At 44.2% G+C, this 26,134-nt stretch overlaps 1 protein-coding gene across 1 annotated transcript in view; it reads right to left on the reverse strand.

Annotated features, from left to right (window-relative positions):
- Positions 1-1,862: 1,862 nt before the first annotated feature.
- Positions 1,863-26,134, reverse strand: part of LOC138852825 (uncharacterized) — a 454,559-nt gene continuing 430,287 nt past the window's right edge. The window contains exons 3-4 of the mRNA XM_070085922.1: positions 12,061-12,163; positions 1,863-2,049 (exon numbers count right to left, since the gene is read on the reverse strand). Coding sequence (XP_069942023.1) covers positions 1,863-2,049; positions 12,061-12,163 — 290 coding nt within the window. The remainder of the gene's footprint in view (positions 2,050-12,060; positions 12,164-26,134) is intronic.

The raw sequence follows: 26,134 nt of genomic DNA on the forward strand, positions 1-26,134 counted from the left end.
GCACCATTGCTTTTCATTGAAGGTATTTTACATTGATACCAGAGTGCAGATTTTCTTGTTTTAAATTGTAATGTACCTTTCTAGCCTACGCTAAAAGGCAGGAAGTTCTAGAGGCTTCCAGTGTTATTAATAATTTTGGTGATGCAAACATACACGTAGTCAAGGCTGTCTGTGCATTTTCTAGATTCTGCAATTTCGCCTTCCTTAAAAGGGTCTGTTAGGGATTAGAAATATTTCAGTCTAGAGAGAACAGGTGACCTAAAGAGTATCATAACTGGATAAGCATCTGTTGTTTTGAAAGTTCTAGTTATCCAGCTTATCATTTTACCTTGTAGGTGTGTGATAATTGAATGTGAAAGTTAACATTATCACTCACATGTTCCTCACATTAATTTTCCTCTCTACTGATTTTATACCCTGTTACTAATTTTGTTTTCCGAGTTTTTTTCTGAAACAGAGTAACTGAAATTTATCCTTATTGAATACTGTAACGTTTTTCGTGGCCTATTGGAAAACCTGGTTTATGTCGGCTTTGAGAGTTGTTGAAATAGGCCTACTCAAATCCAACCACATACATTTGCCCAACCTATTTTTATGCTACCCAGTCCATAGGTATCGTGACCTTTTCTCACCACATGTATAATTACTACTACTACCTCTATATATACTGCTAATACCTCTATATATACTGCTACCTCTATATATACCCAGTCTATATATACCCTCTGTGTCCATGTATTGTTTGTAATGACTTGACAAAGCTCCTGGAGAGCGAAACGTTGCCACAATAAAATGTGGCAACGAACACGATGATGCGGTGTTGTGATTTATGTTTATATGTCAGATAATTATGTTTATATGTCAGATAATTATGTTTATATGTCAGATAATTATGTTTATATGTCAGATAATTATGTTTATATGTCAGATAATTATGTTTATATGTCAGATAATTATGTTTATATGTCAGATAATTATGTTTATATGTCAGATAATTATGTTTATATGTCAGATAATTATGTTTATATGTCAGATAATTATGTTTATGTGTCAGATATTTATGTTTATATGTCAGATAATTATATTTATATGTCAGATAATTATATTTATATGTCAGATAATTATGTTTATATATCAGATAATTATGTTTATATGTCAGATATGAGAATAAGAAAAAGAAATGGGCTCAGATGTGGAATATTCCTGAGAAGAAATGAGAGGAGCAAGGAATATGCATTAAGGAGAGGGGGTAGGTGTTAGGAGGAAGGGGAAGGAATTAGTAACGAAGAAGGGAGGGGATTAGAGGGGAGGGGGTATCTAGGAGAGCGGATGAGTGGGTAGGCCAATTATTTTATTACATTTCTGATTAAGTTCACTTCCAGAATATAATGACATCTCAGCGGTTTGCAAAAAAAAAAAAAAGACTGGTTTTAACACCTCTGGTTAACACAGTCAGTGAACGGGACACAGCAGATACATCTCACGTACCAGTTTCTGTGTTCACCTTATTTAATTATCTTAAAGCATGACAACTGCTCTTCAGGAACAACTTATCCTCATTACACGATGCTCATAATTCTTAAACTTAAGTTACAGTGTCGCTGTTTGGATCTGGTAGCTGTGAGGCTTCTGCCTGGGTGGGACAATGATCCTGGACGACTGCAACGCACTCAAGACCAAACTGGACGGGACTCGAAATTGGAGCTTCATTACGTTGTTTATTTAGACTTTACCGACTACAATGACACTAACTTCGAAGGGACAAGATCTACATACCCATTTAACCTTGTTGTTACTGATGTCGACTGACATAGGTAGTGATATATGCAGAGTTTACCTTAAGACTGATTGTCACTCTACTGTTATAACCAATATTGAGCTGTGACTGTGCGGAATTTGCTCATATGGAGTCTCCAGTTCGATTCTCCTTCCATTTTTACTGGAATATAAACACATGTCGCGCCGGAAAGCCGAAATGGAGAGTTTGGTTTTAAAACCCCGGTTATTTTTGTTGAATAAGCAGGGTGAAAATTTGCTTTTGCCATTAATCTGTGAAAATCAGTTTTAACATTATGAAAAACATGTATACATCATTTATTCTAATGTTAAATAAATTTAAATTGGTCTATAATATTTAAATAAGAATTAAGTTCATTATATCAAAGTTAAGTGAATTGCGTTCATTATATCAAAGTTAAGTGATTTCTCTAACTTAGATTTAAATCAAAATTAAAAAAAAAGTAGTCTATTTTCAAAGAAAAGTCAGATATTTAGGGCAGATCAACCTAACTGCACACACACACACACATACATATATATATATATATATATATATATATATATATATATATATATATATATATATATATATATATATATATATATATATATATATATATATATATATATACATATATATATATACATATATATATATATATATATACATATATACGTATCTGCATTACAACCACTGTCGAGAAATAGTGAAATTCCAAGCGCTTTTGCACACACAAACACACAAACACACACATACACAAACGCACACACACACACAAACACTCACACACACACAAACGCACACACACATAAACACACACACACATACACAAAGAAGACCGCAGACGGAGTACAGTCTAGGGGGCCAGAGACTACAAACCTCACTCAAGGAAAAAGATCTTGGGGTGAGTATAACACCAGGCACATCTCCTGAAGCGCACATCAACCAAATAACTGCTGCAGCATATGGGCGCCTAGCAAACCTCAGAACAGCATTCCGACATCTTAATAAGGAATCGTTCAGGACCCTGTACACCGTGTACGTTAAGCCCATATTGGAGTATGCGTCACCACTATGGAACCCATACCTAGCCAAGCATGTAAAGAAACTAGAGAAAGTGCAAAGGTTTGCAACAAGACTAGTCCCAGAGCTAAGAGGTATGTTCTACGAGGAGAGGTTAAGGGAAATCAACCTGACGACACTGGAGGACAGGAGAAATAGGGGGGGCATGATAACGACATACAAAAATACTGAGAGGAATTGACAAGGTGGACAAAGACAGGATGTTCCAGAGATGGGACACAGTTGGAAGCTGAAGACACAGATGAATCACAGGGATGTTAGGAAGTATTTCTTCAGCCACAGAGTAGTCAGCAAGTGGAATAGTTTGGGAAGCGATGTAGTGGAGGCAGGATCCATACATAGCTTTAAGCAGAGGTATGATAAAGTTCACGGTTCAGGGAGAGTGACCTAGTAGCGATCAGTGAAGAGGCGGGGCCAGGAGCTTAGACTCGACTCCTGCAACCTCAACTAGGCGAGTACACACACACACACACACACACACACACAAAGTTTCCTTTAAACTATTTTTCAATCGTCTGCAGTTTTTTCGTGTCATTTTATGCTAGCGACAGTTGCCGGGTGTTTCCTCCACCCTACATCAACTCCCAGTTGTCGGGTGTTTCCTCCACCCTACATCAACTCCCAGTTGCCGGGTGTTTCCTCCACCCTACATCAACTCCCAGTTGCCGGGTGTTTCCTCAACCCTACATCAACTCCCAGTTGCCGGGTGTTTCCTCCACCCTACATCAACTCCCAGTTGCCGGGTGTTTCCTCCACCCTACATCAACTCCCAGTTGCCGGGTGTTTCCTCAACCCTACATCAACTCCCAGTTGCCGGGTGTTTCCTCAACCCTACATCAACTCCCAGTTGCCGGGTGTTTCCTCAACCCTACATCAACTCCCAGTTGCCGGGTGTTTCCTCCACCCTACATCAACTCCCAGTTGCCGGGTGTTTCCTCCACCCTACATCAACTCCCAGTTGCCGGGTGTTTCCTCAACCCTACATCAACTCCCAGTTGCCGGGTGTTTCCTCAACCCTACATCAACTCCCAGTTGCCGGGTGTTTCCTCAACCCTACATCAACTCCCAGTTGCCGGGTGTTTCCTCAACCCTACATCAACTCCCAGTTGCCGGGTGTTTCGTCAACCCTACATCAACTCCCAGTTACCGGGTCTTTCCTCCACCCTACATCAACTCCCAGTTGCCGGGGGTTTCCTCAACCCTACATCAACTCCCAGTTGCCGGGTGTTTCGTCAACCCTACATCAACTCCCAGTTACCGGGTGTTTCCTCAACCCTACATCAACTCCCAGTTGCCAGGTGTTTCCCCAACCCTACATCAACTCCCAGTTGCCGGGTGTTTCCTCCACCCTACATCAACTCCCAGTTACCGGGTGTTTCCTCAACCCTACATCAATTCCCAGTTGCCGAGTGTTTCCTCAGCCCTACATCAACTCCCAGTTGCCGGGTGTTTCCTCCACCCTACATCAACTCCCAGTTGCCGGGTGTTTCCTCAACCCTACATCAACTCCCAGTTGCCGGGTGTTTCGTCAACCCTACATCAACTCCCAGTTACCGGGTGTTTCCTCAACCATACATCAACTCCCAGTTGCCAGGTGTTTCCCCAACCCTACATCAACTCCCAGTTGCCGGGTGTTTCCTTCACTCAACATCAACTCCCAGTTGCCGGGTGTTTCCTCCACCCTACATCAACTCCCAGTTACCGGGTGTTTCCTCAACCCTACATCAACTCCCAGTTGCCGGGTGTTTCCTCGACCCTACATCAACTCCCAGTTGCCGGGTGTTTGCTCAACCCTACATCAACTCCCATTTGCCGGGTGTTTCCTCAATCCTACATCAACTCCCAGTTGCCGGGTGTTTCCTCCACCCTACATCAACTCCCAGTTGCCGGGTGTTTCCTCAACCCTACATCAACTCCCAGTTGCCGGGTGTTTCCTCCACCCTACATCAACTCCCAGTTGCCGGGTATTTCCTCAACCCTACATCAACTCCCAGTTCCCGGGTGTTTCGTCAACCCTACATCAACTCCCAGTTGCCGGGTGTTTCCTCAACCCTACATCAACTCCCAGTTGCCGGGTGTTTCCTCAACCCTACATCAACTCCCAGTTGCCGGGTGTTTCCTCAACCCTACATCAACTCCAAGTTGCCGGGTGTTTGCTCAACCCTACATCAACTCCCATTTGCCGGGTGTTTCCTCAATCCTACATCAACTCCCAGTTGCCGGGTGTTTCCTCCACCCTACATCAACTCCCAGTTGCCGGGTGTTTCCTCCACCCTACATCAACTCCCAGTTGCCGGGTATTTCGTCAACCCTACATCAACTCCCAGTTGCCGGGTGTTTCCTCAACCCTACATCAACTCCCAGTTGCCGGGTGTTTCCTCCACCCTACATCAACTCCCAGTTGCCGGGTGTTTCCTCCACCCTACATCAACTCCCAGTTGCCGGGTGTTTCCCTAACCCTACATCAACTCCCAGTTGCCGGGTGTTTCCTCCACCCTACATCAACTCCCAGTTGCCGGGTGTTTCCCCCACCCTACATCAACTCCCAGTTGCCGGGTGTTTCCTCCACCCTACATCAACTCCCAGTTGCCGGGTGTTTCCTCCACCCTACATCAACTCGCAGTTGCCGGGTGTTTCCTCAACACTACATCAACTCCCAGTTGCCAGGTGTTTCCTCCACCCTACATCAACTCCCAGTTGCCGGGTGTTTCCTCCACCCTACATCAACTCCCAGTTGCCGGGTGTTTCGTCAACCCTACATCAACTCCCAGTTGCCGGGTGTTTCGTCAACCCTACATCAACTCCCAGTTGCCGGGTGTTTCCTCCACCTTACATCAAGTCGCAGTTACCGGGTGTTTCCTCCACCCTACATCAACTCCCAGTTGCCGGGTGTTTCCTCAACCCTACATCAACTCCCAGTTGCCGGGTGTTTCCTCCACCCTACATCAACTCCCAGTTGCCGGGTGTTTCCTCAACCCTACATCAACTCCCAGTTGCCGGGTGTTTCCTCAACCCTACATCAACTCCCAGTTGCCGGGTGTTTGCTCAACCCTACATCAACTCCCAGTTGCCGGGTGTTTCCTCAACCCTACATCAACTCCCAGTTGCCGGGTGTTTCCTCAACCCTACATCAACTCCCAGTTGCCGGGTGTTTGCTCAACCCTACATCAACTCCCATTTGCCGGGTGTTTCCTCAATCCTACATCAACTCCCAGTTGCCGGGTGTTTCCTCCACCCTACATCAACTCCCAGTTGCCGGGTGTTTCCTCCACCCTACATCAACTCCCAGTTGCCGGGTGTTTCGTCAACCCTACATCAACTCCCAGTTGCCGGGTGTTTCCTCAACCCTACATCAACTCCCAGTTGCCAGGTGTTTCCTCCACCCTACATCAACTCCCAGTTGCCGGGTGTTTCCTCCACCCTACATCAACTCCCAGTTGCCGGGTGTTTCGTCAACCCTACATCAACTCCCAGTTGCCGGGTGTTTCCTCAACCCTACATCAACTCCCAGTTGCCGGGTGTTTCCTCAACCCTACATCAACTCCCAGTTGCCGGGTGTTTCCTCCACCCTACATCAACTCCCAGTTGCCGGGTGTTTCCTCAACCCTACATCAACTCCCAGTTGCCGGGTGTTTCCTCAACCCTACATCAACTCCCAGTTGCCGGGTGTTTCCTCAACCCTACATCAACTCCCAGTTGCCGGGTGTTTCCTCCACCCTACATCAACTCCCAGTTGCCGGGTGTTTCCTCCACCCTACATCAACTCCCAGTTGCCGGGTGTTTCGTCAACCCTACATCAACTCCCAGTTGCCGGGTGTTTCCTCAACCCTACATCAACTCCCAGTTGCCGGGTGTTTCCTCAACCCTACATCAACTCCCAGTTGCCGGGTGTTTCCTCCACCCTACATCAACTCCCAGTTGCCGGGTGTTTCCTCAACCCTACATCAACTCCCAGTTGCCGGGTGTTTCCTCAACCCTACATCAACTCCCAGTTGCCGGGTGTTTCCTCAACCCTACATCAACTCCCAGTTGCCGGGTGTTTCCTCCACCCTACATCAACTCCCAGTTGCCGGGTGTTTCCTCCACCCTACATCAACTCCCAGTTGCCGGGTGTTTCCTCCACCCTACATCAACTCCCAGTTGCCGGGTGTTTCCTCCACCCTACATCAACTCCCAGTTGCCGGGTGTTTCCTCCACCCTACATCAACTCCCAGTTGCCGGGTGTTTCCTCAACCCTACATCAACTCCCAGTTGCCGGGTGTTTCCTCCACCCTACATCAACTCCCAGTTGCCGGGTGTTTCCTCAACCCTACATCAACTCCCAGTTGCCGGGTGTTTCCTCAACCCTACATCAACTCCCAGTTGCCGGGTGTTTCCTCAACCCTACATCAACTCCCAGTTGCCGGGTGTTTCCTCCACCCTACATCAACTCCCAGTTGCCGGGTGTTTCCTCCACCCTACATCAACTCCCAGTTGCCGGGTGTTTCCTCCACCCTACATCAACTCCCAGTTGCCGGGTGTTTCCTCCACCCTACATCAACTCCCAGTTCCGGGTGTTTCCTCCACCCTACATCAACTCCCAGTTGCCGGGTGTTTCCTCAACCCTACATCAACTCCCAGTTGCCGGGTGTTTCCTAAACCCTACATCAACTCCCAGCTGCCGGGTGTTTCCTCAACCCTACATCAACTCCCAGTTGCCGGGTGTTTCCTCAACCCTACATCAACTCCCAGCTGCCGGGTGTTTCCTCAACCCTACATCAACTCCCAGTTGCCGGGTGTTTCCTCAACCCTACATCAACTCCCAGTTGCCGGGTGTTTCCTCCACCCTACCTCAACTCCCAGTTGCCGGGTGTTTCCTCAACCCTACATCAACTCCCAGTTGCCGGGTGTTTCCTCAACCCTACATCAACTCCCAGTTGCCGGGTGTTTCCTCAACCCTACATCAACTCCCAGTCCGGGCGTTTCCTCCACCCTACATCAACTCCCAGTTGCCGGGTGTTTCCTCCACCCTACATCAACTCCCAGTTGCCGGGTGTTTCCTCCACCCTACATCAACTCCCAGTTGCCGGGTGTTTCCTCAACCCTACATCAACTCCCAGTTGCCGGGCGTTTCCTCCACCCTACATCAACTCCCAGTTGCCGGGTGTTTCCTCAACCCTACATCAACTCCCAGTTGCCGGGTGTTTCCTCCACCCTACATCAACTCCCAGTTGCCGGGTGTTTCCTCCACCCTACATCAACTCCCAGTTGCCGGGTGTTTCCTCAACCCTACATCAACTCCCAGTTGCCGGGTGTTTCCTCAACCCTACATCAACTCCCAGTTGCCGGGTGTTTCCTCAACCCTACATCAACTCCCAGTTGCCGGGTGTTTCCTCCACCCTACATCAACTCCCAGTTGCCGGGTGTTTCCTCCACCCTACATCAACTCCCAGTTGCCGGGTGTTTCCTCCACCCTACATCAACTCCCAGTTGCCGGGTGTTTCCTCCACCCTACATCAACTCCCAGTTGCCGGGTGTTTCCTCCACCCTACATCAACTCCCAGTTGCCGGGTGTTTCCTCAACCCTACATCAACTCCCAGTTGCCGGGTGTTTCCTAAACCCTACATCAACTCCCAGCTGCCGGGTGTTTCCTCAACCCTACATCAACTCCCAGTTGCCGGGTGTTTCGTCAACCCTACATCAACTCCCAGCTGCCGAGTGTTTCCTCAACCCTACATCAACTCCCAGTTGCCGGGTGTTTCCTCAACCCTACATCAACTCCCAGTTGCCGGGTGTTTCCTCCACCCTACCTCAACTCCCAGTTGCCGGGTGTTTCCTCAACCCTACCTCAACTCCCAGTTGCCGGGTGTTTCCTCAACCCTACATCAACTCCCAGTTGCCGGGTGTTTCCTCAACCCTACATCAACTCCCAGTCCGGGTGTTTCCTCCACCCTACATCAACTCCCAGTTGCCGGGTGTTTCCTCCACCCTACATCAACTCCCAGTTGCCGGGTGTTTCCTCCACCCTACATCAACTCCCAGTTGCCGGGTGTTTCCTCAACCCTACATCAACTCCCAGTTGCCGGGCGTTTCCTCCACCCTACATCAACTCCCAGTTGCCGGGTGTTTCCTCAACCCTACATCAACTCCCAGTTGCCGGGTGTTTCCTCCACCCTACATCAACTCCCAGTTGCCGGGTGTTTCCTCCACCCTACATCAACTCCCAGTTGCCGGGTGTTTCCTCCACCCTACATCAACTCCCAGTTGCCGGGTGTTTCCTCCACCCTACATCAACTCCCAGTTGCCGGGTGTTTCCTCCACCCTACATCAACTCCCAGTTGCCGGGTGTTTCCTCCACCCTACATCAACTCCCAGTTGCCGGGTGTTTCCTCCACCCTACATCAACTCCCAGTTGCCGGGTGTTTCCTCAACCCTACATCAACTCCCAGTCCGGGTGTTTCCTCCACCCTACATCAACTCCCAGTTGCCGGGTGTTTCCTCAACCCTACATCAACTCCCAGTTGCCGGGTGTTTCCTCCACCCTACATCAACTCCCAGTTGCCGGGTGTTTCCTCCACCCTACATCAACTCCCAGTTGCCGGGTGTTTCCTCCACCCTACATCAACTCCCAGTTGCCGGGTGTTTCCTCCACCCTACATCAACTCCCAGTTGCCGGGTGTTTCCTCAACCCTACATCAACTCCCAGTTGCCTGGTGTTTCCTAAACCCTACATCAACTCCCAGCTGCCGGGTGTTTCCTCAACCCTACATCAACTCCCAGTTGCCGGGTGTTTCCTCAACCCTACATCAACTCCCAGCTGCCGGGTGTTTCCTCAACCCTACATCAACTCCCAGTTGCCGGGTGTTTCCTCAACCCTACATCAACTCCCAGTTGCCGGGTGTTTCCTCCACCCTACATCAACTCCCAGTTGCCGGGTGTTTCCTCAACCCTACATCAACTCCCAGTTGCCGGGTGTTTCCTCAACCCTACATCAACTCCCAGTTGCCGGGTGTTTCCTCAACCCTACATCAACTCCCAGTCCGGGTGTTTCCTCCACCCTACATCAACTCCCAGTTGCCGGGTGTTTCCTCCACCCTACATCAACTCCCAGTTGCCGGGTGTTTCCTTAACCCTACATCAACTCCCAGTTGCCGGGCGTTTCCTCCACCCTACATCAACTCCCAGTTGCCGGGTGTTTCCTCCACCCTACATCAACTCCCAGTTGCCGGGTGTTTCCTCCACCCTACATCAACTCCCAGTTGCCGGGTGTTTCCTCCACCCTACATCAACTCCCAGTTGTCGGGTGTTTCCTCCACCCTACATCAACTCCCAGTTGTCGGGTGTTTCCTCCACCCTACATCAACTCCCAGTTGTCGGGTGTTTCCTCCACCCTACATCAACTACCAGTTGCCGGGTGTTTCCTCCACCCTACATCAACTCCCAGTTGCCGGGTGTTTCCTCCACCCTACATCAACTCCCAGTTGTCGGGTGTTTCCTCCACCCTACATCAACTCCCAGTTGTCGGGTGTTTCCTCCACCCTACATCAACTACCAGTTGCCGGGTGTTTCCTCCACCCTACATCAACTCCCAGTTGCCGGGTGTTTCCTCCACCCTACATCAACTCCCAGTTGCCGGGTGTTTCCTCCACCCTACATCAACTCCCAGTTGCCGGGTGTTTCCTCCACCCTACATCAACTCCCAGTTGCCGGGTGTTTCCTCAACCCTACATCAACTCCCAGTTGCCGGGCGTTTCCTCCACCCTACATCAACTCCCAGTTGCCGGGTGTTTCCTCCACCCTACATCAACTCCCAGTTGTCGGGTGTTTCCTCCACCCTACATCAACTCCCAGTTGTCGGGTGTTTCCTCCACCCTACATCAACTACCAGTTGCCGGGTGTTTCCTCCACCCTACATCAACTCCCAGTTGTCGGGTGTTTCCTCCACCCTACATCAACTACCAGTTGCCGGGTGTTTCCTCCACCCTACATCAACTCCCAGTTGTCGGGTGTTTCCTCCACCCTACATCAACTCCCAGTTGTCGGGTGTTTCCTCCACCCTACATCAACTCCCAGTTGTCGGGTGTTTCCTCCACCCTACATCAACTCCCAGTTGCCGGGCGTTTCCTCCACCCTACATCAACTCCCAGTTGCCGGGTGTTTCCTCCACCCTACATCAACTCCCAGTTGTCGGGTGTTTCCTCCACCCTACATCAACTCCCAGTTGTCGGGTGTTTCCTCCACCCTACATCAACTCCCAGTTGTCGGGTGTTTCCTCCACCCTACATCAACTCCCAGTTGTCGGGTGTTTCCTCCACCCTACATCAACTACCAGTTGCCGGGTGTTTCCTCCACCCTACATCAACTCCCAGTTGTCGGGTGTTTCCTCCACCCTACATCAACTCCCAGTTGTCGGGTGTTTCCTCCACCCTACATCAACTCCCAGTTGTCGGGTGTTTCCTCCACCCTACATCAACTCCCAGTTGCCGGGCGTTTCCTCCACCCTACATCAACTCCCAGTTGCCGGGTGTTTCCTCCACCCTACATCAACTCCCAGTTGCCGGGTGTTTCCTCCACCCTACATCAACTCCCAGTTGCCGGGTGTTTCCTCCACCCTACATCAACTCCCAGTTGTCGGGTGTTTCCTCCACCCTACATCAACTCCCAGTTGCCGGGTGTTTCCTCAACCCTACATCAACTCCCAGTTGCCGGGCGTTTCCTCCACCCTACATCAACTCCCAGTTGCCGGGTGTTTCCTCCACCCTACATCAACTCCAGCAAGCATGCGTGAGCGTGTTAGATAGGAGAGAATTAAGACAAATGGTTTTTAGAACTTGACGTGCTGTTGGAGTGTGAGCAGGGTAATATTTATGAAGGGAAAGATAAACTCCTAGGGGTCTTAAAGCACCTGGGAAGGGGATGAAACGTAAGTAGATTCGATCTCAGAAAGGGAAGGGTAGCTCCATTTCCTTGGATCAAGATCCTCTCGGAGGCGTGAAGGAGTGTTCCAAAATGGGGGGGGGGCGACTGTTTGCAACTGTAAGGTTAGGTAAGGTTCGTCAGGAAACAGGACAAGTGTTTCCTGACGGAGGTCTTTGTCAGGTGATGACCCGCCGTTGGAGCTTTTGGTCATCTGACCGAGGCCTTCCGCTGGCTTACTGATCCACCACTTTAAAAAATTTTAGTCATAGTTATATCCACTGTAATTGTAAGAACGTACCTGGCATTGTGTGGTCCAACGATGTGGTCGTGGGAAGAGGAGGCAGTGATGGCCTCGTCAGGGATGTCCCCAGACTCCATCCCCAGGTCCCAGTTACACTCCTCTGTGGACAACAACACATTCCACATTAATACAGTAGCAACACACTATCAGTTTTACTTACATACATGTAACTACACACACTGTACTTACATACTATAGTATAATCTTAAGATTATACTGTGGTAATATAATCTTAAGTAACACTAGTTCCGTGTGTTACTAGTATAATAAATAATTTTGGAACTACTGTTATTAGAGTCTGAGTGTTGTTGCACTATAATCTACACCTACGTGTTGTCCTGCCTGTGATGGACCAAGCAACTACGATCATATTTGCTTGGACCTCCTCTTCTTTTCTAAAATATTGCAATCCCCTGATGTGTTGATTGCAACAAGAAAGGCCTAGAGATATCATTCAGTCCCCCCCCCCCTTCCCTGTGGTTGTTTTGCTTCTTGTATCGCTTGTTCGCGATATTTCCATAATATAATATATAACATATAATGTAATTTTATATTAATAAACATAATACTGGGCGGGACTCGAAGCGCGGTACTTGCATATATTATATACTCACTCGCAATCAGCTGGTCTGAGGAGACGAGATCCTCAATGGATGGCGGGGTTGTTTACCGTAATCAGCTGATCTAGAATTAATTTGAGCGAGTTCCAAATAGATTACGGAATGTTTTGCTTACGCAGTCAGCTGATGACGATTTAATACGCGAGTGTTCTAAACAGATTACTGAATAATGATGTTTGTCTAAAGAGCTCATTGAACTAGTTAATACTACCAAGAGATCTGATTGGATAATAAATTAGCCTTGTCCACGAGGGTATGTAGCAGCTAACGACATCAACGTACAAAAATAAAGAGCTTTAATATTTACACGAGGCACATAATCGGGAGAGATGATGTTGCAAAGTTAAACATTTGAATAATTTACTCGATGATCTGATAAATTAGACACATGTGCAACTCTTGGGTATCTTTATTGAGGAAACGTTTCGCCACACAGTGGCTTCATCAGTCCATACAAAGGAGAATCTTGAAGAACAGGAGGAGAATGAGGTAATCAGTCTCTCAACCTTGAGTCGATGTGGTCAGTCCATCAATCTTAAATATAATACGGCATATGAGCGGAGAAGGAGCTTATAAACCGTTGGTAGGAGAGGTGCAGCAGTCATAGGTGGTGTCACATTTGTTCAATGTGGAAATGTGACACCACCTATGACTGCTGCACCTCTCCTACCAACGGTTTATAAGCTCCTTCTCCGCACGTATGCCGTATTCTATTCAAGATTGATGAACTGACCACATCAACTCAAGGTTGAGGGACTGATTACCTCATTCTCCTCCTGTTCTTCAAGATTCTCCTTTGTATGGACTGATGAAGCCACTGTGTGGCGAAACGTTTCCTCAATAAAGATACCCAAGAGTTGCACATGTGTCTAATTTATCAACATGTCGGTTCTCTGAACCATTCATCTACAAACTCGAGGATCTGCACAGATATTTGTTCAGGATAATTATATTATTCTGTTATTATCTTTTTACATGTTTTATTTTGTGCTTAAAATGTAGGCTTTACCTAATATACTAAAAACGTATGTTATTGATATTATTTGCAGGAATTATAATTGTATATTGTGTCAGAGGAGTTATGGTGCCGCACAGCTGTTGAGTGTCTCCTTCAACACAATGTAACCTGTGTTCTGGACTCTCCTACTCTTTTCCATATTGAATGAAGCCAATCTGGGGGCGTGACCTCCTCACCTGTGTCAGTACTGTGTGTCTTTAATGTTTATGTTTTATACCTTTAGGCATCCCTGCCTTGCTTATGAGGTAGCTGAAGGTTGTTTTAGATCCTGGGTGGACGTGTTGCTGTCACTGCTGTTATCAGGCTCTTTCTACACTTCTGAGCTTTTCTCAGTGTTGTATATACTCACACATCTCTGGTGGCGAGTCAGAGCATGTACTAGTGTTCATGTGGGTTTGCCTCACAAGGATTGTAGATAGGATGCTTAGTTTTTGTTTGGATTCTTAAGGGATGATCCTGTCATGATACCTTGCTGTCCACAGCTTGGCTCTAGGTATTCTAGGTTGTAGGTTATCTGTTACAGTCAGGGAACATGGTAAATACACTGCCTAGCACTGTAATTGGGACGTTGCTCTGGTAGTGAGACTTCACATGTCCATTTTATGGTGTTTGACGGTCGTTGTTGCTATTTAACGTTTGTTCTCGTTGATCAAGGTGTTGGCTACTGTTTCACAACCTTGTATCTACGTATCCTGGATAATCTATTTAGCCCGTCGTGGTTATTTGGATTATCATTTATATATATACAAGTATCATGCGTGCTCACACAGTGTACAAAGTTAGTTCGGACATTAAACTGGAAATAAGTTCTCGATACCCTGGACTGGTTATTGTACTATGTTATGTATTTAATTAACTTGTTGATATCTGGTATTTGTCCTCACAGGATATCTTTTATGTCTTTATTGACAGTTATTAGAGAAGCTTAAGGTTCATAACTTTGATAGTAAAATTTTCGGTGAGAAACAGTTATGGGCAGTAATTTCGACATACATGCAGGTCTGTCAGTGTGAATCGGACCGTCGTATCCCTTGCAATTGCACATGCATATACTATGCAATAGGATCTAGTCTGGAATCGGGTGGCGGGGGCGCTGACCCCCGAAAACATCCATCATGTACACCTATACCGAGCACCAGATGTCACTCACATCGCCAATGAATATTCATCGGACTCTTACACAAGTGCGTCACTCGTACGCAAATTTACCAAACTCACATTATAATTTTATAATGCAGGGGCACGCGCCCCCTCGCTGGCGTGGGGAATTATAGTTGTATTAATGTTTGGTGTAGCAATAAAGAGCAGGTACTGTGATGGGTGGGAGGTGGTCGCGCTGCTCTGAGTTATGACCCTAATAAATCATCTCGCTCCTGTCCCAGCTCTAAAAGGGCAAAATCCCACGCGTATGAGGCATCATGTGCGCTGATTGAACCTCTCTCCCTCACCCTGGTAAAGCGCTGATTGGGTGATCCTACAGGTGATGTGTAGCGATTAGCCCCTCCCCGACCCTGGCAAGCACCGTATGATTGTAACATGTGAAGATTGGTCCTCCCCACCCTGGGAATTGCTGATTGATTACCCCCTGGAAAGCGCTGATTGGTGACTTTGTAAATGGTCCAAGTCGGACCGAAACGTCGTCGTAAGTTCCTCTCTTCTATGTGCGGGTTATTTGTGTATCGTTCCAGTCACGGTATTGTGCCTTTTTTTTTTATTTCTGGCAAGTATTGATTGGTTGATGGGTGTTCACCCTGACAAGTCCTGACTGGTTTTTCCAGGTGATGTGTAGAAATTGGCATCAAAGCCTCTTCCTTCCCCAACATACATACTACCCCTTCCTGTAAGCCTTCAGTGACTTATATCTACTTCGTGAAGTGCTGGTCTCTTCCTATAATGACATGATGCACCTTTCCAGCTGATGAACACGTTGTTTACGTGCCTCCATTGATGTGTATTGACTACAATACTGTGCCCAATGTGTTCCGTCACAAAGTACACATTTTGGAGTACGTTTATGTATGACAGTCTGTTTACTGTCTGTTGTATTCACAGCTTGATAAATGCCTATATGGGATTTCCCATTATGTGGTTTAGTGGGAGTAGGTATACTCTTTTTATACTGAGTTGAAGGTTTGTTATCCACTGGATTTGTGGATTTTTCGTCTTGTCTCGTTGTTTGCATGCATGAAACTATTGTTTGTAAACCACTGCTAATTTCTTCACAAGTGAAATAGCGTTTATTGAACATAATATTTAATCGTTCAATAGTTTGTGGTGACAACTTATCTTGTACAATACCACTGATAAACCAATCACATTGTCTTAGGTCATATTTAGCATCTAGAGATCTGAGACTATTGTCTAATGTAATTCTAAATGCCTGTAAGTCTGAAAAACAATGTTTGGGTGGCTTCAAGCTTGATATTAAGACTGCATGTCTAACTCTGGCCTTGTCAGCATCGAAGTAATTGTCTGCTAAGACACGTAAGGCTATTTGATAATTGCCTTTGACCACCGGAAATGACTTAATCAGTTCATAGGGTTCTCCCTTCACAAGACATTTAAGGTAATTGAACTTAGCAATCTCATCTATGTCAGTTCGTGAATTTACTATGGATTGAAAACCACTAATGAATTCTTCATAATTATGACCTTTGAAAATAGGTAATGACAATGTAGGTAAGCTTGGTAATGGGACACTTGTTGTTGTTACAGGTGTAACAGGTGTTTGACCACTAGTAGTAGGTCTCTGTGACAGAGTTTTGCGGCAGATAGCCTGTACTCCTGTCCACCTTAATTGTTGATCACTAAAAGTATCCAAAACATTTTTAATTTCATCCTCAGATGGATCTGATTCAAGAAATTTATTTTCATAATGTGTATAGTCTGAATTAATTATTTCCAGACGTCTTGTAAATAATTCAAACTTGACCTCAAGATCATCAAAATCTATGTTTGTATCTTGAGTTAATCCTATACAGACTGAAATTAGATTTTCTAATTGTGTAATCTTAGTCTGTAAAGACTGAAACTGAGTTTTCAAACAAGCCATTTTAATGGTATACTGAAAATTCTAGCACCACACTTAGAGTGTTTAAAAAACACTGTACTGCTATAGACAGCCGAGTTTTTGTTATGCTTAAGTCAGCAATAATCGAGTCAGACACTACTGACCTACTAAGCTTAACCTCAGGGTCAATGACCATGAAGGGTACACAGTACATGTGTCTGGTGTTTATGGCTTGTTTGCTGTGTCAGCCTGACCACGATGATTAATCGTAAATAACGATGTTATACACTTCATTCACTATACACTATAAATGTCACTGTATAACTGTAAATTACCCATGAATATTACTTACACATATATAAATTTCACTGTTAATATATATTTGAAAGCTTACACTTTATATATAAGTTCCTTTAATATAACAGGTAGATCTATAAGAAACAAACTTTAACACAATCTTGTCTCTTAATTTCTGTCTATAAACATTATAAACACTGTGTACATACACACATAGACAAACTGAACATCTGTTGGGTTGTTGTCTTGGTCAGCACTTCTCGAGATTGGAGCAGTGGGTGCAGGGTGTGGGTGAGTCACCCAGCTCCCGTTTTCGTTGGGTGAGTCACCCAGCTCCCGTTTTCTTTGGGTGAATGCTGGGTGAGCGCCCGTTTTCTTTTGGCTGCCCATTCTCTGTGATTGAGTCTGGAGGGACTCATTTATACTGATTTATATTGTAAAACACTAGTTTTACAGCTTTTTTCGAAGGACCTTGGCTCATAGGTTATTTGTACACTGTAGTACAACATATTTGGACCACAGTGTGGTCTTTATCCGGTTCGAGCACGACCAATTATGTTGAGAAATGGCATTACCAGTTAAGTTTAAAGACTTATACTTAACTTAAAAGGACAACTCATCGCCTGCACAGCCGCCCCTGCAGACGAGGTCTAGAAGCTGTCGAAACCATCTCAACATGGGCTGTCAAGAAATATAATTTGTATGATTATAAATTACCCCTAGGGGGTGTTATGTCAGCATATTTCATACACTGGTGGCTGACGATGTACGTACTTGTTTGGACTCAATGGTCCGCATATCACCGGGGTTTATGATAAGTGACTAACTCACGATTTTATACTCAACTGCGCAGTCAATAGTAGTACATCACGAGTTAGAACACTTACCTGGGTATATGTATCTGACCCGTAATTACGCCCGGATATCCGTTGAGTTGATTGAAGAATAGTGTTCTTTGAAGAATGTCGCACTACACTCTGTTGGATCGCAACACTTGTTGTTACACTGTTCATCAATAATTGTTCACACAATATCACTAAGAAGTTGATCACACTTCTCTGTAAGTGTTTATCGTGTTTTGTGAGACACTTTGTCCACACTAACGCACAGATCAGTGTTCTTTGTTGGTTATCCTGGCGTCAGTGTCACTCGTAGTAGAGTCAAAGTTAATCTGAAGACGCCACAGCGCCCCACGCCGTTGCTCCCCTAGCACAAATACATGAGCTCAGGAAGAATCCAGAGCTACTGACTGTTTATGATAATATCATACAAGAACAGTTGGACAATAAATTCATTGAGGAAATAGTCGAAGATAAGTTGAAGACAGACGCTCATTATCTCCCGCACCATGGAGTCAGAAAAGATTCTGAAACCACTCCACTACGTGTTGTATATAATTGCAGCGCACGTGCAAATAAAGATGTAGCAAGTCTTAATGACTGATGACCGGACCCTCACTAACTGAGAAGCTTGGAGACGTGCTTATGAAATTTCGCACAAACCCATATGCCTACACGGCTGATATTTCCAAAGCTTTCTTAAGAGTAGGACTACAAGAAATAGATAGAGATTATACTCGATTCTTGTGGCCTGAAAATCCACATGATCCTCAAAGTCCTGTGAAAACTTATCGTTTCAAATCAGTATTATTTGGTGCAACATTCTCTCCATTCTTACTAGAAGCTACTCTAAATACACATTTGAAGAAATCTGAAAGTCCCTTCAAAGAAATCTTAAAGAAAAGTTTCTATGTGGACAATCTTCAAGGTAGTGTGAATAAAGAGGAGGATTTGAAATCCTTATACAGAGAAGCTAACAAGGAGATGAAAGAAGCAAATATGCCTCTAAGGATGTGGAATACAAATTCAAAGCAATTAAGGGAACTTATCAAAGAAGATTTTCCTGAAACTGAAATTCCTGATTGCAGCCAAATGCTGGGACTTAATTGGAACACACAGGAAGATACTTTGAGTCTCAAAAAGATAAACAATAAATCATGCAGTACACTCACTAAACGTAGTTTACTGTCAGAGGTATCACAATGTTTTGATCCTCTAGGACTCGTCTCACCAATTACCATAAAGGGTAAAATGCTTATGCAAGATGCATGGAAACTCAAAATTGGATGGGATGAGAACTTGCCTCTAGAAATGAGTCAAGCATGGGATGAAATATCCAAGGAGTTTAAACAACTTCATCAAATTAAACTTCCCAGACAAATAGGTCAAGAGGGAAACAAGTACACATTACATGTGTTCTGTGATGCGTCAACCAGAGGTTATGGCGCTGTAGCTTACATGAGTAATGCTGAAGGAAGTACACTAATTACTTCAAAGGCCAGGGTAGCACCCTTGAAGGTCAGAGTAGTACCACAATTGGAACTGACAGCACTATGTAGGTACAAAATTAGCTGTCTATCTCAACAAAGCACTTGATCATCTCACTATTGAAAAAACCGTGATCTGGAGTGATAATGAAGCAGTTCTCCAGTGGTTAAGAAATAATAAGAGTAAGCTGGTCTATGTACAGAACAGAAATAAAAGAGATGCAGAGAGATTATCTCTTTCTCCATGTCTCTACCCAAGAGAATCCAGCTGACATGTTGTCACGTGGTGTCCCACTCAAGAAATTTGTGGATAATAAATTATGGCTCCACGGACCGAACTGGCTCTCTAATGAAAATAACTGGCCTCAGCAAAAAGCTCACATTATGCCAGAAGAAACAGTCTGCTTGAACACAGCAGAAATAAGTTGTGTAAATACTGCAGACACAACAGAAATAGTCATTGATGGATCTAAATACTCATCTTTGGGTAAACTCTTAAGAGTTACAGCTCTTGTCTTTAAATTCATTAAAGGAATAAAACCTGATTATGAATGTCTTGAACCCATTAAATACTGGGTGAAACTAATACAGAAAGATGTTTTCTCTACAGAATATAAATTTCTAGAAACACAAGATAAATCCCCAAAGAAACCTGTCATGATTAATTCTTTAGGACTTTATCTCGACTCAGAAAAGATTATAAGATGTCGAGGAAGAATTCATAATTCTTCACTACCTAAAGAAGCCATACATCCAATATTGATCCCCAAGAATCATTGGCTAACAAAACTGATTGTGCAAAACGCCCACAGTAACGTGTTACATGGTGGGGTAGCTGACACACTTTGTCATATACGACAATCCTACTGGATACCTCAAGGTCGACAAGTGTGAAAAAACAAATAAAGGACTGTATTACTTGTCGTCACTACGATATGCGAGTATGTCAGTATCCCGGTCCACCTCCATATCCCTCTGAAAGAGTTTGTCATATCACTCCATTTGAGGTGACAGGTGTAGATTACACTGGACCAATAATTTTAACAAAAACAGTTGACAAAGTTCCCATCAAGGTGTACATCTGTTTGTTCACTTGTGCTACGACTAGAGTAGTACATCTAGAAGTAGCCACTGACATGTCTGCTGAAACTTTTATCAAATTATTCAGAAGGTTTGCAGCCAGAAGGGCATGTCCCAGACTGATGATTTCAGATAATGCAACGAACTTTGTTGCTGGTGCTGCTTATATAAGCAAGATCTTTGATCAACCAGAAGTACAACAGATGCTGAATCAACGCAGTTGTCGTTGGAGATACATTCCTCCTAAATCTCCATGGCACGGCGGATTTTATGAAAGAATGATCGGCATTGTAAAACGTTGTTTAAGGAAGACTCTTCATCGCCAAAGAATCGACTTAGAAGAATTCTGTACAGTTGTGACTGAAATAGAAAATAGAGTCAACAACAGACCTCTGACTTATGTTGCCGACGATCTGGACAATTTAGAAGTGTTAAGTCCATCTCATTTACTCCATGGCAGAAGGCTCGAACCTGTTCCTCCCATGAATGATAAAGAAATCATAGAGGATCCTACTTATTTCGAGCCTGAGCAACTCAGACGTAAATTCAAACACCTTAATAAAGTGATTGAACGTTGGGAGAAAATTTGGCGAGAAGACTATCTCACCTCATTGAGAGAATACTTCTATGGAGCTGGTGTTCCTGAAAATCATAAGTCCTTAAGACCTGGTGACATAGTGATTATTGACAATGATGGTCCGAGGTCCCAATAGCGACTTGGAAAAATTGTGACCATATATCCTGATGCAAATGGAATCATCAGGACAGTTGATGTTTTAAACGAAGGTGTAGTGAATAAGCAGACAATAAATAAACTAGTGTCGTTAGAATTACACAGTGTTGAAAACAAAATTAGTGATTCTCCAGACACCACACAGACTAATGCTGTTCAGAAAAGACAAGCAGCAGTGGTGGCGAGTGAGAAAATTAAATTAATGTTAAGTGATGAATAGTTCACCTGCAGCGAACCTCCGCCGCCCCCCAGTGTGGAGAAATTTTCTCCAGGAGGGGGGTATCAGCCCCCTTCAGCCCTTTCAGTCCCTTTCAGCCCTGAGGGACCAAGCCCTCTCAGAAGGGGCGAGCGTCTTGTTTACTGCTACAGTGAGCAAGACGCTCGCCCCTTCTGAGAGGGCTTGGCCCCTCAGGGCTGAAAGGGGCTGAAGGGGGCTGATACCCCCCTCCTGGAGAAAATTTCTCCACAGACGTGAATGCTACAAAACCACATTTTATCTAAAAAAAATAAGGACATGAGAACTACCACACAAACAGGAAGGAAAGTAAGCAGATGAGATGGTGGATCCAGGTGGAGAGTGCCGGGAGGCTGGCAACTGCTTTCCTGCACAACACGAAGAGGAGAAATAGCAAGAACAGGGAGCCCTTGCTTCAACCAAATGCAGAGAAGCAAAAACAGTGTATAAGAAAGCGAAGGACAAACGAAAACAAAGAAGTGAGCAGATTAGCCTGAAACGAATATGAAAGAATGAGGAGAGAGGTCGAGACAATCCGAGAATGACATAGAAACAATGGCCAAGTTTGATCCAAATGGCTTTATAGTTACATTAGAAAAACAAAATAAAGTCTATGAAGTGAACAAACTATTTAAAAAGGACTTCAAAGTGGAACCTGCGGCAATACCAGAAACCCGAGCATTATTATAAACATAACTTCGGTGATAAACCCACAAGGGTCATACAACGCTGAGAAACCCTAAGAAAACGGTTACACCAGCAGGTACTGGACATCACACACACACACACACACACACACGCAAAACAAAGAGATTAAAAACACTTTTGATGAAGGTGGGTATATCAAATGCAGTGGTAGCTGACAAGAGAGGAAGCAGAAACACTGATCCACTAAGATCTACAAAAAAGGTTAATGGGCATGGAACAACTGCCACAGAGCTGGAAGACAGCGAGTGTAGTCTGGAGAAGACTTGAACTATCTTGAGCTTACCAGTGCCTCAACCTAGATGAATCTAGCTGATTCACTGTGTCCCTATATTTAAGAAAGGAGACGAACAGGAAGTGTTGAACTACAGACCAGTATCACTGATATCCATACCATGCAAGGTAATGGAGAAGATAATCAGAAGACGAGTGGGAGAACAGCTGGAATCTCAACAGAATCATCTGCGACCTTCTATACGACATACATTAGTTATTAGTTCCAGCGGCACCCCTACAGAACCCGCATCTTATAAAGCACACCAAGAAATTCTAAATATCAAAACCACCTCAGCAACCCCACTCAGTATTTTAATGTCTGTGCTCTGAATCCTATGCATAATATTCACACAGTGCTCTCCAACGTGATATCACAGCCTCCAGCCTCTTCCTCGCTGCAACGATTATAACCCAACGTTCATATATCAGTAATGATACTGCTGTACTCTGCTACATTCTCCCTTTTTACCTCCACAGATTACCTTGTTCCTTTCCACATGCTTTAACACACACACCATCTACCTCTTTCTCTCGTCTACTCTTAAGAATTACCTCGTCTTCCATACATCTATCTGCCGACTCGACCGCTCTCAATTACTATTTTCGGGGAGAGTGCTAAACCCATTGGTATTTCAGCCGTCTACGCCTAAATATCTGAATATATTCACTCTCTCCCGCCACTCTCATAACTAATATTTCACTGCCTAGACTTTTTGTTGCTCTCATTAACTTGATTAATACCTCAGCATACTTAAGTATAATGGAGTATATCACCCCATTATACTAGAGTATAATTATTATTATTATAATCAAAGCTAAGCGCTAAACCACCAATGGCATACAGACTAGAGTATAATGAAGTGTGTTATCATACCAAAGTATGATGTATATTACCCTATACGAGAGTACAATGACTATTACCTCATTATACCAGAATATTAATAAAGGAATGTAATAAACCAAACATATTCTTGTTAAGTACATGGGAACGTAATCTAATATTAAGAACAGGCGAGTCTAACCTTCAGAAGTGCGCGTCAACGCAAGGTGAGCGTCAACGCAAGGTGTGCGTCAACGCAAGGTGTGCGTCAACACAATGTGTGTGGGTCAGCGCAAAGTATTGGTCAACAAAAACTATTGGTCACACTGCTCTTCCTTCACCCACACTGTCAGGTTGGTGAGGGGTAACTCATCATGATGGTTGTGGGTGGGCGATGTAACCACCCTGAATGGTGGTTGATTTCAAGGTTAATTGAGTTTACAGCCTATCAACTAAACGAGGGTCATTAAGACTGAATGTAACCTGTTCGTCACTAGTCAAGAATATTTTTAACCCAATAACCTCTTGGTATATATACATACACTTTTTGATATATTGTATATCCTGATACAGTTATGCAGAAAATTGTACTTACACATGTGTTAGTGTACTCCAGATTTCTTATACCATAAAAGCAGGTAAACCTCTCGAAGTATATACACTGAGTTTACTACAGTCCAACTTGAAGGCCAACTTACCAGGCTATCTTAGATTATCTCAAAGTCCAAAACTCAAGTCCTATGAAAGGTATACTACCACTCCTCACGATGCCCCTTACAATAGTTCACTAATACCCAGGTAACTATTTACTGCTACATGATGGGCAACCGTCGTAAGGAGACTTGCCCATACGTTTCATTTTGCCCGTAATTGTGAGCGGAAACACATCTTAATACCACAACATCCTCTTAACATCCACAAAAATCTATGTGGCTCTCTTACATAAGATTTACGATGATTTAGAGAAGTACTCAACTCGTACTAGGATTCGTGAAAGCTCACACTGAAGCAATTTTCAGAAAATTCATTGTTATATGGTAGAATGTTTCTGATAACGTCGATTTTATGTGTGAAAAAATGTTATTTCAATTTCCAGCACCTGCGCCGATAGCACAAATATTTTTCTTAAATTCGCCTTGAATTCCTTATCTAAAGAAAGTGTAATGCATTACATTACAGTGTTTAAAGTTAATTTTAATGTCAGAGGATAAAAATAAGATAACTGAAGGATTTAGGTCACAACGTGAATACTGTAGCGGTGTGGGTACTGTGACAGCGTCTTCAGAGGTGGTGTAGCGTGATGAAGGCAGCATGGAGTTAAATACCTTGGATTATTTTGTTATAATTCTCAGGCCGTACACTAGTTTTGGGTTTATATTTATGCTCACTTGGGCCCTGGTATGGGTTTGGCCCTGTTGTTTGAGGTGGGCGTCTGTGACCAGGCAAGATTCTGCAATAATTGCTCATTTAACAGAAGGCTAGAAACCGACTAAGCGAGTATGGTTGTGGTGACCCGCTTGTACCTCGAGTATTGTTGATTTTTCTTCTATGTCCTAATCTTAATTAACTAGTAGTGGTATACTAGGGTGTTTTGTAAAATATGAAATGTGGTGAAAACGGATTTTGTGTTGTATATATTGTTACTGATAATATATGGGTATTTTTCAAAGGAGAATTTACTTGGCCTTCCTGGTAATCAAACCTAACTTATTGACACCCTGCTTAATATACTGTTTAGTTTACGAAGCATGGGGGTTCAGGGTGGCTTATTTTCTAAATAACTTTATATATATATACCCCCTAGACAAGGTATTTTTTACCTCTTTTTCCTCCATGTAATTTCGTAACTGTCTTTTTGTTCTCTCATTCGAAAACACACATTCCAACGCAACCTTTGACATCGTCTACGTCTCCCTATATTCATCCTCTGAATCAACATATCTTGTTCCATCCTTTCTGCGTGATCAAAACGTCTCAACAACCCCCTTTTCCCCTCCGCTTATTGATATATATATATATATATATATATATATATATATATATATATATATATATATATAGCTAAGTACCACCTCTATAGCTGGAATGGGGAACCTCATCCTCAGAGAAGACAATAAACGTACCTCAGGGAAAACTCAAGCCGTTCTACCACCCACTTATTTCTTATCAGTCTTCAAAATATTCGTAACACACACTGACGTTGTTGGCTTATTCTAAGTTAAATCCACACAAATTATCACCAGTATTTGCCTTTAACACTGATGTTCATCCAGAACCACTGTACAAATTTATGACAATGTTAATTCAATTGGAGATGTCATGAACGGAACTTATCGTATCCTGATAGTTTCAACATTACCACTGTCTCTAACCTCCAATTTACTGCTCAAGTGAGATGCTTGCTAGCAAGCGCTTAATAATTTACTGACCTGGATTAATAAGCAGCTAAACGGCCAAAGTGTCTAGCTTAGTGAGCTGAGTATATTTCAGAGCACCTGGTAATATACCGTGTGCTGAACAAGTTTATTGGTTAATTAACTGTTGAGAAGCTTTTAATATCTATACACATCATGCAAGAACAAAGAGAAGAGTTAGAAAATAGCAAAATCATCGAATAATATTATAAATAACAGCTTATTATAAATGTAAAAACAAAGAACTGGAAGAAAGAAATAAGAAAATGAAGATGGCGACAGAAGTGAAAATTCAGCTGCAGATAGACCAGATGAATCTAATGCTCCGACGACCAGAAGGGTCTTACAAGACCACACTCCGTCTCTCAGGAGACGATATGGTAGGACAGAAGACTAACCAAGTCAGAGCCCATCCTAAAGAATGGAAGAAAGGAAGCACTGAAAAGACATCCTTCCGCTCAGGTGCTAATCCAAAGGAGGGTGATAGGAAGGATCCACCAGTGTGTGCAAAATCCAAAGAAGGATAAGACAAAGTAG

The sequence above is a fragment of the Cherax quadricarinatus genome, chromosome 1 (assembly GCF_038502225.1).
Source record: "Cherax quadricarinatus isolate ZL_2023a chromosome 1, ASM3850222v1, whole genome shotgun sequence".
Taxonomy (NCBI): Eukaryota; Metazoa; Arthropoda; class Malacostraca; order Decapoda; family Parastacidae; genus Cherax; species Cherax quadricarinatus.